Source organism: Scyliorhinus torazame, chromosome 28 (genome assembly GCF_047496885.1).
Source record: "Scyliorhinus torazame isolate Kashiwa2021f chromosome 28, sScyTor2.1, whole genome shotgun sequence".
Classification (NCBI taxonomy): domain Eukaryota; kingdom Metazoa; phylum Chordata; class Chondrichthyes; order Carcharhiniformes; family Scyliorhinidae; genus Scyliorhinus; species Scyliorhinus torazame.
The window spans coordinates 23,677,189-23,697,222 of record NC_092734.1 but is presented as its reverse complement, the minus strand read 5'-3'; the positions used below and the strand labels follow the sequence as shown (position 1 = coordinate 23,697,222).

General features: G+C 50.9%; 1 protein-coding gene across 1 annotated transcript in view; it reads right to left on the bottom strand.

Annotated features, from left to right (window-relative positions):
- Positions 1–30: 30 nt before the first annotated feature.
- Positions 31–20,034, bottom strand: part of samd8 (sterile alpha motif domain containing 8) — a 73,142-nt gene continuing 53,138 nt past the window's right edge. Inside the window, exons 4-6 of the mRNA XM_072491657.1 lie at positions 13,482–13,599; positions 12,849–12,999; positions 31–4,106 (exon numbers count right to left, since the gene is read on the bottom strand). Coding sequence (XP_072347758.1) covers positions 3,802–4,106; positions 12,849–12,999; positions 13,482–13,599 — 574 coding nt within the window. The 3' untranslated portion in view covers positions 31–3,801. The remainder of the gene's footprint in view (positions 4,107–12,848; positions 13,000–13,481; positions 13,600–20,034) is intronic.

Below are 20,034 nucleotides of genomic sequence, written 5' to 3'. Positions count from 1 at the left end.
GTGTGCCTGTGTGTGTGTGTGTGTGGGGGGGGGGGGGGGGGGGGGGGGTACTGAAAGTGGTACAAAACAAAACATAAGTCACCCAAATCAAACTTTTAAAATATGTGATACAATATTCATTATTTTGGAATAATTAATATCATTTTTAAGCTTTCTCATTTTGAGTTAACAACTCTTGTTTTCCTTGGCAGTTACTATTACTAGGCTTTGCTCTGCAAGAGCATCATGGTGTCAGCTGGCAGGAAGTTAATATACCATTATAACTATTTTCCAATGAAATTTACGTGGCAAGGAAACTAGTTTACTCTCGCCTTTTCTAGTTGCACTGATACTCGAGAAAGAAAGCTCACATATATGGTCCCCCATTACATTCCTTAAGGTACAAAGTTTTCGTAAGCTGTCCTATCATTGCAAATGGTGTTACGTACTGTCATGGATTCAAGCACTCCCAACTCCCCCCCCCCCCGCCCCCCCCCCCCCACGCCAATCTAATGGGAGGATGGCCAACAGAAACGAATCAGTTACCCACGCCATAAGCATCTCAAACATCCAACTCAAGCTGATCATTGGGAAAGACTTGGGAACAGCTTACTAGCTCACAGAATTGATGTGGAGGAACTGCAGATCATGCAAGCGAGGAGAAAATATTTGGAGGGATAAAATTGATGCATTTTAAAGCACTGTAGCAATATCAGTGTCCCAGCAATCTAATGAATAGCACATGTATTTCACCAGAATCTCCAAGGAATTGCACAGTTCTGTACAACAGATGTAAACAGTCACACAATTCCCAGGTACCAGGTGATACCATTAGAACAAATCACCCCTTAGGTGATTTTCTATTGTAAAACAACAGGAAGCATTAATTTGTGTAAAAGTCCCAGTTTTCTATGTCTGTTTGGTTCCTGTGTCATTAGCACTGTACAAACTGGGACAAGCTGCTTTAGTTCTTTCACAAGTCTAACCTAATTTAGCGCCATTTCACAATGAGATGGGTACTTAATCATTGCATCAACTAGCTGGATGTGACAAGGAAACAACAATAAGTTAATTTTTTGATAAAAGTGGTAAATCAGGTAATGTGGCAGAATTAGCAGGAGCAATACAGGACAAAACAGCGACACACTTCTCAAAAGTGGAAATTATTTTAGGCACCGTCTGAAACACTGCTTTGAGTGAAATTAAACTGCAGAAAAGGGGTAGTATAAAACTTGCAATGTTGTAATGTCGACAGGAAAAACTCACCATTTGCAACAAATGGGAAGAAAGAGGTTTTAACTCTTGTAATGCCACAGAGACATTAATTTATGGATTTCAATAGGAAACAGGAACTTGTGATCCAGGCAGACCAGGGAAATAACATTCAATATCAAAAATATTTAGCAGGGTCCGTGGATGACCACAGATAAATGTTGTTAGTCTAGCTACGTGATAACACAACTAGTTATCAAGAATTTGCCTTATAAAGTTCTGTCGCCATCAAGAATTTTAAAGTTTTAAGTTTTCAGTGCATGCATAAACACTCTCATTGGTAAATGTCATTTCATCATTTTAACGCTAAAATTCTGTAAGCTCTGCTACAACGATTGTAATGCATACAATTCAGGGAATGAACATTAAAGCTGAGCAGAATTTCAATTTTGCATCATTAGGCAGGCTATCAATAGGAATGAAATGTAAACAATTATTGACAAAACCAGTTGTGAGCATGGTAATCATCCCATTCGGATCCAATGCTACAGGTGGTTTCTATATAGAGAAGACCTACAGCCTCACATGCAGTGAAGTGCTTTGCTTCTCAGCTTAATAGCTAGACAATTGACTTATGCTACAGACAAATCTGAAGGTTTTGAGGTTGTTTGGTACAATGGCAACACATTACTGTACGAGACACCTACAGTAAACCAGGCAGTGGTACAATTTCATTGACAATTTGGAGAATGAATATTCGATTTGCAGCAAACTGAAATTGGTAGGTGTCAACATTGGGGTTAGTCATGACCCACATGAAGATATAAATTAGAACATTTCAAGTTAATTGTGGTATTTTAATTGTTGATCGAAGCGAGTTGACTAAAACACTTCAAGGAGCTGCAGTGCCAATGATGAGCAGATCGCGCAATAAAGATAATTTAATTGCTGACAACATTTCTTTTCTAATTATAAGCGTCAAGGGACATACACGTGCTTCAAAGAAAATTTTCTAAAAGTGATAAAAAAGAACCCAACAAATACATCAAGCCTCAGTCTTGTGTTTTAACCTGCAAGTTCAATGGTAAACCTGCCCACATTTGTCCAAATTGTTTTCTGACAAAATAAATTAGGAGTAAATATCTGCAATGAAATATAGTGAAGCTCTGTTGATGTTGTACCATCTAGCCAAATTGAATTATATGTTGATAATGGCGAATTGAAGAAAACTAAAACTGTACCTGGTATATATTTTTTTTAATTTATACACAGCTGTTAAAATATGTTCATTTATTTTTTAGAACAGTAGCATATGCCTGGTGCCTTATTACTGCAAAGGTACTACTTCACTAAAACTAACAACCCCAGAGAAAATAAACTAAAGCCTGCAAGTCAACAGGTTAAAAAGTGCTTATAAGAAGTTGCTAAAGGATAAATACTATGACACTCCTCCTACATTACAGGAAGGATTCTATCTACTTGCTGTGGATTTTGTATCGGAAATTATCCAACAGTATCAATGCTAAATGCCATCTAAAGGTTGATAAGAACTACCAAATTATTTTAGAAATTGCGCCTAATTTATGTTTTAGATAATTCAAATAGATATTATTTGCAAATTGTGTATTCTAATGAATTCTATTTACTTGTGTAAAGATTCCAAGTGGTTCTCCGAGTGTTTTAGACTATGAGTGCATTGTGAATGCTAATTTCCAAGAATTCCAATTACACTATTATTAATACTGCACGTAAAGATTTGAGGTCTGTAAAGTGATTAATTGAAGTCATAGCTAACTATTAAACACCTCAAAACAAAAATGATTCCGACTAATATTAGATATACTCTCCAAAGGGACAGACTGGAAAACATATTTTTATTGCTTTGAGAATTTTTGGTTAAGTCCCCCTGTGGTGTTCAGGGGAATACCAGTGATGCAATATAACAAAGAGGCTTTCCAATGGTTTCTTTAAGGTTTTATCAAATTTCCCCTGTTTTCGCACTGTTTCCTTAAACAAGTGCAAGACCACACTTTCCCAAACCAAAACCTCATGAAGAACACTGCAAAAACAGGGAATTCTTTTTTTCAGCAAACATTAAAAACCTGCCACTACGAAAATTTCTTTCAGAGATCTCGGGTGTCCTGAACAGCCCCAGCGCCTCACTGACCTTTAGAAAAAATATGGTGTTAACTTTTCTCGAGGATAACAAAACTTATTTTATTTTTAGCAGTGTCAATTTGCTTGGGATTGCTACTGCTTTTTCATCACCACCACCGAGACTGGCTGCCCAGCGGCCTGTCAGGTACAGGTACGCTACTGGGTGAAATGCCTGTCTGTTCAAAACATGCACACTGTGTAAGGCCACCAACTGGAGTAAGGTTTCCCAAATTAAGACAGTTTGACTCATTTGGGAGAAAGAAAAGAGACTTGGTGGACGACTCAATGACCAACTTAACCACCAATTGTACATCAAAGTCTCCTTCTCCTTCATGTTTGCACCTGGCTTGACGCAAGCCATTGTACTAATCCTGAAAATAAAACCAACTATTGTTCCATTAATAATTTCCTTGCCCAACAAACAGAAAGTAACTCATTGGTGTGGATGGCTAGTTATCCAATTAATGCTTTCAATAACTTTGGTCTGGAAAGGGGCCAGCTATATTCATTTGGTACAGGGCCGTTAACATTGCATTCGAAGAATGAAAACATCGGGAACCAAATCCGTGCCCTTCGGCTTTGCTGATATGCTCGAGTATTGGCTAGTGTGTGGTAGTACAAAAAGAGTCTTGTAGTGATATAAAATGCGATGAAGACATCAATTGAATAATGTTCATGTGCAGCAAGGATGAAGAAGATCCCAAACAGGTTCAACACCCAAGACAAGGTGTGCAAGAAGTTCCAGCTCCTTGGAGTATCTAATTGAGAGTTGCAAAAAAGAAAAAGGAAACATTAAAAGTTATGCTTAATTTTCCACTTCAGCCCAGTTACCTGCCATCAGGTGTATTGGAAGGATTAACAGGCTGATAACCAACCTGCTTGACCATGTTATAAACACACCTTTTGTGGCCATCAAGTCTTGCAGCGGGACTTGAACCCAGAGATTCTGAACCAGAGGTAGGGATGCTACCCATTACGCCACAAGATCTCCCAAACTTTACCTAGACACACAATCAGACAGCAAATAAAGATTCACTCCATTGTACCTGTACCAGCTCTCTGAAATCAGTCTCACTCTTTTGCCCTGCAATTTATTCCCTTTCAAGCCTCTGTCCAATTCTCTTCTGAGCGCTGTTATTGAATCAGCCTAGCCGCCACACAAAAGTGGATTCATTTTTTCTTTCCACTCGTCCAGGACTTTGTGGAAAGAATAAATTAATCAACATTTTAGGTGTGGACTTTCAGAATAATTTGACAAAGGGCCTGCACATGTTACATGAACGTCACCACTCTATATAGTAGTTGCCTGACCTATTGCATGTCTCCAGCATTTTTGTTTTGTTTCAGATTACGAGCTTTGTGAAGACCCATGGCAGAAACTCATCACCTTGAGTGGACATCATCGCCGAATCAAGAGGCGGCTGATGACGACAACAACGTGCCTCAGCGATGGTTTGATTTTTCAGTACACTAGAGGGCGCTCTTGTATCAGAACTTCAAGAGGGCAATGATGAAACCCCCTGCTCACCTAATGCTGCGCAGAAACGCTAATACAGGTTGAAATCTCTTATCCGAAATGTTTGGGGCCGAGTGTATATTGGGTTTTGGAATTTTTCAGATTTTGGAATATACTGCACAAGTGGGGTAGGCATTGGGAACTGTTCAGTCGGGCGCACGTTGGGAACTCCACATGCGTGGAACATTGGGATCATGTGTGAGTGCGGAACGCTGGGAACTGCACACGTGCGGAACGCTGGGAACTGCACACGTGCGGAACGTTGGGAACTGCACACGTGCGGAACGTTGGGAACTGCACACGTGCGGAACGTTGGGGACTGCACACGTGCGGAACGTTGGGGACTGCGTGATTGCGGAACGTTGGGAACTGCGTGATTGCGGAACGTTGGGAACTGCGTGATTGCGGAACGTTGGGAACTGCGTGATTGCGGAACGTTGGGAACTGCGTGAGTGCGGAACGTTGGGAACTGCGTGATTGCGGAACGTTGGGAACTGCGTGAGTGCGGAACGTTGGGAACTGCGTGATTGCGGAACGTTGGGAACTGCGTGATTGCGGAACGTTGGGAACTGCGTGAGTGCGGAACGTTGGGAACTGCGTGAGTGCGGAACGTTGGGAACTGCGTGATTGCGGAACGTTGGGAACTGCGTGATTGCGGAACGTTGGGAACTGCGTGATTGCGGAACGTTGGGAACTGCGTGAGTGCGGAACGTTGGGAACTGCGTGATTGCGGAACGTTGGGAACTGCGTGAGTGCGGAACGTTGGGAACTGCGTGATTGCGGAACGTTGGGAACTGCGTGAGTGCGGAACGTTGGGAACTGCGTGAGTGCGGAACGTTGGGAACTGCGTGATTGCGGAACGTTGGGAACTGCGTGAGTGCGGAACGTTGGGAACTGCGTGAGTGCGGAACGTTGGGAACTGCGTGATTGCGGAACGTTGGGAACTGCGTGAGTGCGGAACGTTGGGAACTGCGTGAGTGCGGAACGTTGGGAACTGCGTGATTGCGGAACGTTGGGAACTGCGTGATTGCGGAACGTTGGGAACTGCACACGTGCGGAAAGTTGGGAACATGTGTGAGTGCGGAACGTTGGGAACTGCACGCGTGCGGAACGTTGGGAACTGCACACGTGCGGAACGTTGGGAACATGTGAGAGTGCGGAACATTGGGAACTGCGTGAGTGCGGAACGTTGGGAACTGCGTGAGTGCGGAACGTTGGGAACTGCGTGAGTGCAGAACGTTGGGAACTGCGTGAGTGCGGAACGTTGGGAACTGCGTGAGTGCGGAACGTTGGGAACTGCGTGAGTGCGGAACGTTGGGAACTGCACATGTGCGGAACATTGGGAACTGCACACGTGCGGAACGTTGGGAACTGCACACGTGCGGAAAGTTGGGAACATGTGTGAGTGCGGAACGTTGGGAACTGCACACGTGCAGAACGTTGGGAACTGCACACGTGCAGAACGTTGGGAACTGCACGAGTGCGGAACGTTGGGAACTGCATGAGTGCGGAACGTTGTGAACTGCATGAGTGCGGAACATTGGGAACTGCACCCGTGCGGAACGTTGGGAACTGCACACGTGCGGAACGTTGGGAACTGCGTGATTGCGGAACGTTGGGAACTGCGTGAGTGCGGAACGTTGGGAACTGCGTGAGTGCGGAACGTTGGGAACTGCGTGAGTGCGGAACGTTGGGAACTGCACATGTGCGGAACGTTGGGAACTGCGTGATTGCGGAACGTTGGGAACTGCACACGTGCGGAAAGTTGGGAACATGTGTGAGTGCGGAACGTTGGGAACTGCACGCGTGCGGAACGTTGGGAACTGCACACGTGCGGAACGTTGGGAACATGTGAGAGTGCGGAACATTGGGAACTGCGTGAGTGCGGAACGTTGGGAACTGCGTGAGTGCGGAACGTTGGGAACTGCGTGAGTGCAGAACGTTGGGAACTGCACATGTGCGGAACATTGGGAACTGCACACGTGCGGAACGTTGGGAACTGCACACGTGCGGAAAGTTGGGAACATGTGTGAGTGCGGAACGTTGGGAACTGCACACGTGCAGAACGTTGGGAACTGCACGAGTGCGGAACGTTGGGAACTGCGTGAGTGCGGAACGTTGTGAACTGCATGAGTGCGGAACGTTGGGAACTGCACCCGTGCGGAACGTTGGGAACTGCACCCGTGCGGAACGTTGGGAACTGCACACGTGCGGAACGTTGGGAACTGCGTGATTGCGGAACGTTGGGAACTGCGTGAGTGCGGAACGTTGGGAACTGCACACGTGCGGAACGTTGGGAACTGCACACGTGCGGAACGTTGGGAACTGCACACGTGCGGAACATTGGGAACTGCACGAGTGCAGAACGTTGGGAACTGCGTGAGTGCGGAACGTTGTGAACTGCACGAGTGCGGAACATTGGGAACTGCACCCGTGCGGATCGTTGGGGACTGCACACGTGCGGAATGTTGGGAACTGCACACGTGCGGAATGTTGGGAACTGCGCGAGTGCGGAACGTTGGGAACTGCACACGTGCGGAACGTTGGGAACATGTGTGAGTGCGGAACATTGGGAACTGCGCGAGTGCGGAACGTTGGGAACTGCACACGTGCGGAATGTTGGGAACTGCGCGAGTGCGGAACGTTGAGAACTGCACACGTGCGGAACGTTGGGAACATGTGTGAGTGCGGAACGTTGGGAACTGCGCGAGTGCGGAACGTTGGGAACTGCACACGTGCGGAACATTGGGAACATGTGTGAGTGCGGAACGTTGGGAACTGCGCGAGTGCGGAACGTTGGGAACTGCACACGTGCGGAATGTTGGGAACTGCACACGTGCGGAACGTTGGGAACTGCACACGTGCGGAACGTTGGGAACTGCACACGTGCGGAATGTTGGGAACTGCACACGTGCGGAACGTTGGGAACTGCACACGTGCGGAACGTTGGGAACTGCACACGTGCGGAATGTTGGGAACTGCGCGAGTGCGGAACGTTGGGAACTGCACACGTGCGGAACGTTGGGAACTGCACACGTGCGGAACGTTGGGAACATGTGAGAGTGCGGAACGTTGGGAACTGCGCGAGTGCGGAACGTTGGGGACTGCACATGTGCGGAACGTTGGGAACTGCACACGTGCGGAACGTTGGGAACTGCACACGTGCGGAACGTTGGGAACATGTGAGAGTGCGGAACGTTGGGAACTGCGCGAGTGCGGATCGTTGGGGACTGCACATGTGCGGAACGTTGGGAACTGCGCGAGTGCGGAACGTTGGGAACTGCACACGTGCGGAACGTTGGGAACTGCACACGTGCGGAACGTTGGGAACATGTGAGAGTGCGGAACGTTGGGAACTGCGCGAGTGCGGATCGTTGGGGACTGCACATGTGCGGAACGTTGGGAACTGCACACTTGCGGAACGTTGGGAACTGCGTGAGTGCGGAACGTTGGGAACTGCACACGTGCGGAACGTTGGGAACTGCACACGTGCGGAATGTTGGGAACTGCGCGAGTGCGGAATGTTGAGAACTGCACACGTGCGGTACGTTGGGAACATGTGTGAGTGCGGAACGTTGGGAACTGCACACGTGCGGAACGTTGGGAACTGCACACGTGCGGAACGTTGGGAACATGTGTGAGTGCGGAACGTTGGGAACTGCGCGAGTGCGGAACGTTGGGAACTGCACACGTGCGGAATGTTGGGAACTGCACACGTGCGGATCGTTGGGGACTGCACATGTGCGGAACGTTGGGAACTGCACACGTGCGGAACGGTGGGAACTGCACACGTGCGGAACGTTGGGAACTGCACACGTGCGGAACGTTGGGAACTGCGTGATTGCGGAACGTTGGGAACTGCGTGAGTGCGGAACGTTGGGAACTGCGTGAGTGCGGAACGTTGGGAACTGCGTGAGTGCGGAACGTTGGGAACTGCGTGAGTGCGGAACGTTGGGAACTGCACATGTGCGGAACGTTGGGAACTGCGTGATTGCGGAACGTTGGGAACTGCACACGTGCGGAAAGTTGGGAACATGTGTGAGTGCGGAACGTTGGGAACTGCACGCGTGCGGAACGTTGGGAACTGCACACGTGCGGAACGTTGGGAACATGTGAGAGTGCGGAACATTGGGAACTGCGTGAGTGCGGAACGTTGGGAACTGCGTGAGTGCGGAACGTTGGGAACTGCGTGAGTGCAGAACGTTGGGAACTGCACATGTGCGGAACGTTGGGAACTGCACACGTGCGGAACGTTGGGAACTGCACACGTGCGGAACGTTGGGAACTGCGTGATTGCGGAACGTTGGGAACTGCGTGAGTGCGGAACGTTGTGAACTGCATGAGTGCGGAACATTGGGAACTGCACCCGTGCGGAACGTTGGGAACTGCACACGTGCGGAACGTTGGGAACTGCACACGTGCGGAACGTTGGGAACTGCGTGATTGCGGAACGTTGGGAACTGCGTGAGTGCGGAACGTTGGGAACTGCGTGAGTGCGGAACGTTGGGAACTGCACATGTGCGGAACGTTGGGAACTGCGTGATTGCGGAACGTTGGGAACTGCACACGTGCGGAAAGTTGGGAACATGTGTGAGTGCGGAACGTTGGGAACTGCACGCGTGCGGAACGTTGGGAACTGCACACGTGCGGAACGTTGGGAACATGTGAGAGTGCGGAACATTGGGAACTGCGTGAGTGCGGAACGTTGGGAACTGCGTGAGTGCGGAACGTTGGGAACTGCGTGAGTGCAGAACGTTGGGAACTGCACATGTGCGGAACATTGGGAACTGCACACGTGCGGAACGTTGGGAACTGCACACGTGCGGAAAGTTGGGAACATGTGTGAGTGCGGAACGTTGGGAACTGCACACGTGCAGAACGTTGGGAACTGCACGAGTGCGGAACGTTGGGAACTGCGTGAGTGCGGAACGTTGTGAACTGCATGAGTGCGGAACATTGGGAACTGCACCCGTGCGGAACGTTGGGAACTGCACACGTGCGGAACGTTGGGAACTGCACACGTGCGGAACGTTGGGAACTGCACACGTGCGGAACGTTGGGAACTGCGTGATTGCGGAACGTTGGGAACTGCACACGTGCGGAACGTTGGGAACATGTGTGAGTGCGGAACGTTGGGAACTGCACATGTGCGGAACGTTGGGAACTGCACACGTGCGGAACGTTGGGAACTGCACGAGTGCGGAACATTGGGAACTGCACGAGTGCAGAACGTTGGGAACTGCGTGAGTGCGGAACGTTGTGAACTGCACGAGTGCGGAACATTGGGAACTGCACCCGTGCGGATCGTTGGGGACTGCACACGTGCGGAATGTTGGGAACTGCACACGTGCGGAATGTTGGGAACTGCACACGTGCGGAATGTTGGGAACTGCGCGAGTGCGGAACGTTGGGAACTGCACACGTGCCGAACGTTGGGAACATGTGTGAGTGCGGAACGTTGGGAACTGCACACGTGCGGAACGTTGGGAACTGCACACGTGCGGAATGTTGGGAACTGCGCGAGTGCGGAACGTTGGGAACTGCACACGTGCCGAACGTTGGGAACATGTGTGAGTGCGGAACGTTGGGAACTGCGCGAGTGCGGAACGTTGGGAACTGCACACGTGCGGAACATTGGGAACATGTGTGAGTGCGGAACGTTGGGAACTGCGCGAGTGCGGAACGTTGGGAACTGCGCGAGTGCGGAATGTTGGGAACTGCACACGTGCGGAACGTTGGGAACTGCACACGTGCGGAATGTTGGGAACTGCGCGAGTGCGGAACGTTGGGAACTGCACACGTGCGGAACGTTGGGAACTGCACACGTGCGGAACGTTGGGAACATGTGAGAGTGCGGAACGTTGGGAACTGCGCGAGTGCGGATCGTTGGGGACTGCACATGTGCGGAACGTTGGGAACTGCACACTTGCGGAACGTTGGGAACTGCGTGAGTGCGGAACGTTGGGAACTGCACACGTGCGGAACGTTGGGAACTGCACACGTGCGGAATGTTGGGAACTGCGCGAGTGCGGAATGTTGAGAACTGCACACGTGCGGTACGTTGGGAACATGTGTGAGTGCGGAACGTTGGGAACTGCACACGTGCGGAACGTTGGGAACTGCACACGTGCGGAACGTTGGGAACATGTGTGAGTGCGGAACGTTGGGAACTGCGCGAGTGCGGAACGTTGGGAACTGCACACGTGCGGAATGTTGGGAACTGCACACGTGCGGATCGTTGGGGACTGCACATGTGCGGAACGTTGGGAACTGCACACGTGCGGAACGGTGGGAACTGCACACGTGCGGAACGGTGGGAACTTCGCGAGTGCGGAACGTTGGGAACTGCACACGTGCGGAACGTTGGGAACTGCACATGTGCGGAACGGTGGGAGCTGCACATGTGCGGAACGGTGGGAACTGCACGCGTGCGGAACGGTGGGAACTGCACACGTGCGGAACGTTGGGAACTGCACACGTGCGGAACGTTGGGAACTGCACACGTGCGGAACGTTGGGAACAGGGCATGTGTTATGCGTGATGGGAACTGCGCATGTGCGGTGCGTGTTTGGAACTGCGCAATGTGCGGAACATTGGAAACCGCACATGTGCGGTGCACGTTGGGAACTGCCTGCGTGCGGTGCATTCGGGAAAAAGTGCGGATTTTGGAAGTTTTCAGTTTTGGGAATTTCGGATGGGTGCTCAACCTGTATGGTGGGAAAGATCAGTACACAAAGTTATGCCATACACTGCTAGATTTACAGAGTCAAATAAAATTACTTCACAGTATTTTCATTAGGTTTCCTGAGGGTGTTAAGTCACTGCTGACATGAAATAGATATGCCAATTCAAGAACAAATACTAGTTACTGTGCACGTGCATTTATACTGCAACTTCTACAACACTGCACTTCCCACACTACAACACTATAAGTCTAGAATCAGGTCCTGATTTTACACCAAAGGACAAGAGACATGAGACTACCTTCCCCAAGCTCACACCGATTGGGCTTGGCACCATACAACTACAATCTCAGTGTAGCGCCACACTTGGGCTTTAATAAGTGTTCATTACATGCCCTGCCCTACATTCTGTGCTATTGACTTCATTTCTGGGCGTCGGGTAGAACAGGTTCCGATAGGATACTGCCCATTTTCTGGTCATGCCCAAGCTGAATTTCTGCCCCTTCCAGCTTTTTTACAAATGAATGTTTGACAGTTTGAAGATTAATGGTGACTTCATGAAATTGCACGGGTTCAATAAAATAATTTTAAGTTGGCTGAAAATAAACTTAATTATGTGACAATTATGTAAAATGACATAAAATTTATAACACAGAAACAAGTCATTTCGGCACATTTGGCATATGCTCCACCCCATCAGTCCACCCTTCTAACCATCTCTCAGGTATTTACTGGGAACCTTAGCTTGTATAGCGTTTTAAGTGTGCAAAATAAATATAATTGGATAAGCATATAAATATATAACCATGTTTACTTCGACAATGCACTATATTAAAAGACATTGCATGAAACAAAAAAAAAGGATTATTTTGAAAGTTGTGGGATAAAGCTTTAAGTTTCATACAGTTCAAAACTTAGTAGTTAGAAGCCGATAACTAAAGTGGATGTTTTAGATCAATGGACGGGTGTACATAATTCAACAACTGTAGCAGGGCTTTGTTGAGACTTAAGAAGTAACATTTGATATTTACTTACTCACAGTAAATTATTTCTGTGGATTTTCTTTCTCATTTTAAAAAAAAGAAACTCTTTGCATAACTGGTTTCCAAGATCTTAGTCATCAATAAGTTAGGAGCACACAATAGCTTAAGTCATTGCACTAACATCAGAGCTGATAACAAATCATTCCAAAAGCCAGTGACTCGAAACAAACCTGTTGGACTTTAACCTGATGTTGTCAGACTTCTTACTGTAATAATAAAGGTTAAGAGCAATGTGGTTAAGAGCATTTGGATACCTACATTCTGTGACAAAGAAGTTCAGCATGGTAATGACAACCGTGTGGCCACTGAACATGTAGTCTCCACAAGTATGCACGCCTGTTAGTGTCATTCCGAAACCACTCCAAATTGCAAGTGCTCGTTGAAACTTGGCCCACATGTCGCCATACAGCTGAAAAAGAAAACATCCATCATTGACCAAAGACCACCAGTTGGCTCCACAGCTTTTCTTGAGATAACCAGTGGTTAATTTACAACCTCTTCAAAATTGCATGAGTTTAGGCAATGATTGTATCTTTATGATATGCATGGTGGGTGTCTGGGCCAAGTGGCCCAATGCAATGCTTTAAATATTCATCAAGTTAATTGTAACAGTGCCCCTTTCACTGATATAATAGATTGCTTTGTATGTATGCCATTTTCAAACGCACAGACCTCATCCTTCACATTTGTTTTTGCAAAGTGTAGAAATTTGACATGCTCACTTAATTTATAACCTTATCAAACCAAAATAAAACTTGTGCATTTAAAGGCCAGATACGTGATTTATCAACAAGAAATCTTTGCAAAGACTTTTTTTTAAAAAACATTACTATAATGAGCCATCTTGTTGCACAACTAACTGCTTGATCAGCACGGTTCACACAAACTTACTTTTCCAGAACACTGCAGATGATGGCCAGGCACAGAGAGTGAGGTAACAAACATAGTAACACAGCGCAATAGGAACACTGTTCCCATCAGGCTACACATTCGACGAAAAAGGATGGACCTACAGTATAGTGAAAGAAAACAGCCAATATTACAGTCTATAAACAGTGCAGTTCAGTCCACAACTCTAATGAAATTACTTCCCATTCCTCGGTGAAGACTAAAATCACATATTCCCTTGATTTGTTAACAAAGCACTGAAATACTACTTATTAATTTCCTCCACATTGGTACTTGAGCACCAAAACAAGAAGGGGCCCTTTAGAGAAATACCTTTTGAAGAGTACATTTTGGAAATGCGCAAACACAATTTTTTTGTAAAAGTCTTGACTGTACGACAGCAGCTAATGTTTTTGCAAACTATTCATCACAATTAAAGAGACTACAAAATGGTTTCTCTTTGAAACCTCTTTATTTCCCCGCTTGTAGCGGTGCTTCTGTCCTATTCACCCGAGAATAAGTTGGTGTGCAACACACTCCCAAGATCTGCCTATTCTATGAGAAGGTACATGGGTGTCACCCGGGTGAAAATTTGCATTCAAATCCACCCTCTATTTGGCACTGCAGCACAGGCAAGATAATGAGCTCACTCTGACTGCAGATGTGAACTCATTCGGCGTATGTTAACAAAATTGGGGAGGTGGTGACGTTGTGATAATGGCCAAGGATAATGCTCAAATCCCAACTCGGCAGCTGGCGGAATTTAAATTCAATAAATAAATCCAGAAGTAAAGCTAGTCTTAGTAATGGTGACCATGACAGCTAACATTGATTATTATAAAAAGCCCACCTGGTTCAGTAATGTCCTTTAGGGAAGGAAATCTGCCACCCTTACCTGGTCGGGCCTCCATGTGGCCCTTAGGTTGTCTCAGAGCTGCCCTCTGAAATGGCTCACCCAGCTCAAGGGCAATTAGGGATGGGCAACCAAATGCTGACTTTGCCAGCTCCACTGCCATTCCATGAGAGAATGAGGAATACCGTTCCTGTGAGCAGTGTGGAGTGAGCAGGACGCCACATTTCAAAAACATTTCCTGCACTCACAATTACTTTTATTCTGAACTAGAACGGGTGTAAAGTTTGAGAAACATTTTGAAACAATCGATGTGCTTTTATTCGTCAATTTCTTTTGTGAGGAAGTGAGACGGGTCAATTGTTCCACTCTTGATACGGTTACCAAACAGATGCGGAGCAAAGATCCCCTCCGCTGATCAAATAACAGTCTCAAAACCAACTGAAAAACACCCCTACTTTAGTCCCCTTCACCGGTCAGCCTCATAACCTCAGAACGTGCTGAATTCATCATCAGCAACACCAGGCAAACCTGGTACCTATGCAATTAGCAGTGTGAAGAGCCCCTCATTCCTTCCTGCGCTGGATTCAAACCCAGATCCCAGAGGTGCAGGTTCAATGCTAAAATATACAGTGTGGCCAGGGTGTGACCCATTTACTGAATACTGCATGGTACTACATGGCTGGCCCTGTCAACTGAAAATAGGTTTTGAGGGCGGCACGGTGGCTAGCACTGCTGCCTCATGGCCCCGAGGACCGGGGTTTGATCCCGACCCCGGGTCACTGTCCGTGTGGAGTTTGCACATTCTCCCTATGTCTGCGTGCGTAGGTCTCACCCCCACAACCTAAAGATTGCAGGGTGGCTGGATTGGCCATGGTAAATTTGCCCCTTAATTGGGGGAAAAAATGAATTGGGTACTTTAAATGTATTTTTAAAAACTGAAAATAAATTTTGAAATGGTAGATAAAGAGAAACAGATCATTTACCATTGCTACAGCCTAAAATAAAACCTAGCTAGTAATTTCAGTGAAACATCACTCCCATTATGACATTGGTGATGTCATCTGCTCGAGAGCCACTGAACGAGGAGAGCCAAGCACCAGTTACCCAGGAATAACACATGGTGACAGGTTTAGTATCGTTACATTCTGCCTCATAATATATACATAAATATGGTGCATAAATCTCACTGGAAGGATTTCATGTGAATTCAATTCAAAGGCTCTGTTAAAAACACGGTGCTTTAGTTGGGATTTTAACATCTCACCTTGGAGGCTGCTCTTTTTACCTCCAATTGCTCCCCATTCACTCCTAAATAAGTGAGTAATTCTGGAATATGCAAGCTTACACAGGCCCCTGGTGCATCAGCCAAGTCTTCATGCATGCGCCAGATAATGAGGTGAGCAGTGATGAGGGCAGGGCCAGGGAGAGATATCATGGAGCCTGGTGCTTCTCTCGTTTCTGGGACACCTCGTCATTCCAGTTAACCCTAGAGAGCCAATACCACAGCTCCAGAAAACATCGACAGCATAGTGTGAAGCTCGTGTTCCTCAGGAATGAGGAAGTTTCAACTGAAGTTAATTGAAATCTTCGAAGATTAGAAAGTGGACTGACCAAACTAGCCCAGCCAGTGCCAATAGTGATGGACACAATTTGAACATTTGGAAGGTATTTGGACTACTTCACCGTTGGGAAGGGGCCATACACCATCGAGAGGGAGGAGGTCGGGTTGGGAAGGGCCCACACACCATCGAGAGGGAGGAGGTCGGTTGGAAAGGCGCCACACACCAGCGAGAGGGAGGAGGTCGGGATTGAAGGCGGGGAAGGGGCCACACACCAGCGAGAGGGAGGAGATCGGGAGTGAAGCCGGAGAAGGGCCCACACACCATCGAGAGGGAGGAGATCGGGAGTGAAGCCGGAGAAGGGCCCACACACCATCGAGAGGGAGGAGGTCGGTTGGAAAGGCGCCATACACCAGCGAGAGGGAGGTCGTCGGGATTGAAGGCGGGGAAAGGCCCACACACCAGCGAGAGGGAGGAGATCGGGAGTGAAGCCGGGGAAGAGGTCACACACCATTGAGGGGGAGGATTTCGGGAGTGAAACCGGGGAAGGGGCCACACACCAGCGAGAGGGAGGAGATCGGGAGTGAAGCCGGGGAAGGGCCCACACACCAGCGAGAGAGAGGAGATCAGGAGTGAAGCTGGGGAAGGGGCCACACACCAGCGAGAGGGAGGAGATCGGGAGTGAAGCCGGGGAAAGGCCCACACACCAGCGAGAGGGAGGAGATCGGGAGTGAAACCGGGGAAGGGCCCACACATCAGCGAGAGGGAGGAGGTCGGGAGTGAAGCCGGGGAAGGGCCCACACACCAGCAAGAGGGAGGAGATCAGGAGTGGAGCCGGGGAAGGGCCCACACACCAGCGAGAGTGAGGAGGACGGGAGTGAAACCAGAGAAGGGGCCACACTCCAGCGAGAGGGAGGAGGTCGGGAGTGAAGCCGGGGAAGGGCCCACACACCAGCAAGAGGGAGGAGATCAGGAGTGGAGCCGGGGAAGGGCCCACACACCATCGAGAGGGAGGAGGTCGGGAGTGAAGCCAGGGAAGGGCCCACACACCAGCGAGAGGAAGGAGATCGGGAGTGAAACCGGGGAAGGGCCCACACACCAGTGAGAGGGAGGAGATCAGGAGTGGAGCCGGGGAAGGGCCCACACACCATCGAGAGGGAGGAGGTCGGTTGGAAAGGCGCCACACACCAGCGAGAGGGAGGAGGTCGGGATTGAAGGCGGGGAAGGGGCCACACACCAGCGAGAGGGAGGAGATCGGGAGTGAAGCCGGGGAAGGGCCCACACACCAGCAAGAGGGAGGAGATCAGGAGTGGAGCCGGGGAAGGGCCCACACACCATCGAGAGGGAGGAGGTCGGTTGGAAAGGCGCCACACACCAGCGAGAGGGAGGAGGTCGGGATTGAAGGCGGGGAAGGGGCCACACACCAGCGAGAGGGAGGAGATCGGGAGTGAAGCCGGAGAAGGGCCCACACACCATCGAGAGGGAGGAGGTCGGTTGGAAAGGCGCCATACACCAGCGAGAGGGAGGTCGTCGGGATTGAAGGCGGGGAAGGGCCCACACACCAGCGAGAGGGAGGAGATCGGGAGTGAAGCCGGGGAAGAGGTCACACACCATTGAGGGGGAGGATTTCGGGAGTGAAACCGGGGAAGGGGCCACACACCAGCGAGAGGGAGGAGATCGGGAGTGAAGCCGGGGAAGGGCCCACACACCAGCGAGAGAGAGGAGATCAGGAGTGAAGCTGGGGAAGGGGCCACACACCAGCGAGAGGGAGGAGATCGGGAGTGAAGCCGGGGAAGGGCCCACACACCAGCGAGAGGGAGGAGATCGGGAGTGAAAGCGGGGAAGGGCCCACACATCAGCGAGAGGGAGGAGGTCGGGAGTGAAGCCGGGGAAGGGCCCACACACCAGCAAGAGGGAGGAGATCAGGAGTGGAGCCGGGGAAGGGCCCACACACCAGCGAGAGTGAGGAGGACGGGAGTGAAACCAGGGAAGGGGCCACACTCCAGCGAGAGGGAGAGGTCGGGAGTGAAGCCGGGGAAGGGCCCACACACCAGCAAGAGGGAGGAGATCAGGAGTGGAGCCGGGGAAGGGCCCACACACCATCGAGAGGGAGGAGGTCGGGAGTGAAGCCAGGGAAGGGCCCACACACCAGCGAGAGGAAGGAGATCGGGAGTGAAACCGGGGAAGGGCCCACACACCAGTGAGAGGGAGGAGATCAGGAGTGGAGCCGGGGAAGGGCCCACACACCAGCGAGAGGGAGGAGGATGGGTTGGGAAGGGCCCACACACCAGCGAGAGGTCGGAGGGCGGGAGTGAAGCCGGGGAAGGGCCCACACACCATCGAGAGGGAGGAGGTCGGGAGTGAAGCCGGGGAAGGGCCCACACACCAGCGAGAGGGAGGAGGATGTGTCGGGAAGGGCCCACACACCAGCGAGAGGGAGGCGATCGGGAGTGAAGCCGGGGAAGGGCCCACACACCAGCGAGAGGGAGGAGGATGGGTTGGGAAGGGCCCACACACCAACGAGAGGGAGGAGTCCGGGTGTGAAGCCGGGGAAGGGCCCACACACCAGCGAGAGGCAGGCGATCGGGAGTGAAGCCGGGGAAGGGCCCACACACCAGCGAGAGGGAGGAGGATGGGTTGGGAAGGGCCCACACACCAACGAGAGGGAGGAGTCCGGGTGTGAAGCCGGGGAAGGGCCCACACACCATCGAGAGGGAGGAGATCGAGAGTGAAGCCGGGGAAGGGCCCACACACCAGCGAGAGGGAGGAGATCAGGAGTGAAGCCGGGGAAGGGGCCACACACCATCGAGAGAGAGGAGGTCGAGAGTGAAGCCGGGGAAGGGCACACACACCATCGAGAGGGAGGAGATCGGGAGTGAAGCCGGGGAAGGGCACACATACCATCGAGAGGGAGGAGGTCGAGAGTGAAGCTGGGGAAGGGGCCACACACCAGCGAGAGGGAGGAGATCGGGAGTGAAGCCGGGGAAGGGGCCACACACCATCGAGAGAGAGGAGGATGGGTTGGGAAGGGCCCACACACCAGCGAGAGGTCGGAGGGCGGGAGTGAAGCCGGGGAAGGGCCCACACACCATCGAGAGGGAGGAGATCAGGAGTGGAGCCGGGGATGGGCCCATACACCATCGAGAGGGAGGAGGTCGGGAGTGAAGCCGGGGAAGGGCCCACACACCATCGAGAGGGAGGAGGATGGGTTGGGAAGGGCCCACACACCAGCGAGAGGGAGGCGATCGGGAGTGAAACCGGGGAAGGGCCCACACACCATCGAGAGAGAGGAGGTCGGGAGTGAATCCGGGGAAGCGGCCACACACCAGCGACAGGGAGGAGGTCGAGAGTGAAGCCGGGGAAGGGCCCACACACCATCGAGAGAGAGGAGGTCAGGAGTGAATCCGGGGAAGCGGCCACACACCAGCGACAGGGAGGAGGTCGAGAGTGAAGCCGGGGAAGGGCCCACACACCAGCAACAGGGAGGAGATCGGGAGTGAAGCCGGGGAAGGGGCCACACACCATCGAGAGAGAGGAGGTTGGGAGTGAAGCCGGGGAAGGGGCCACACACCAGCGAGAGAGAGGAGGATGGGTTGGGAAGGGCCCACACACCATCGAGAGAGAGGAGATCGGGAGTGAAACCGGGGAAGGGCCTACACACCATCGAGAAGGAGGAGGTCGGGTGTGAAGCCGGGGAAGGGCCCACACACCAGCGAGAGGGAGGAGGTCGGGAGTGGAGCCGGGGAAGGGGCCACACACCAGCGAGAGGGAGGAGATCAGGAGTGAAGCCGGGGAAGGGGCCACACACCATTGAGAGAGAGGAGGTTGGGAGTGAAGCCGGGGAAGGGCACACACACCATCGAGAGGGAGGAGGTCGAGACGGAAGCCGGGGAAGGGCACACACACCAGCGACAGGGAGATCGGGAGTGAAGCCGGGGAAGGGGCCACACACCATCGAGAGAGAGGAGGATGGGTTGGGAAGGGCCCACACACCAGCGAGAGGTCGGAGGGCGGGAGTGAAGCCGGGGAAGGGCCCACACACCATCGAGAGGGAGGAGATCAGGAGTGGAGCCGGGGATGGGCCCACACACCATCAAGAGGGAGGAGGTCGGGAGTGAAGCCGGGGAAGGGCCCACACACCATC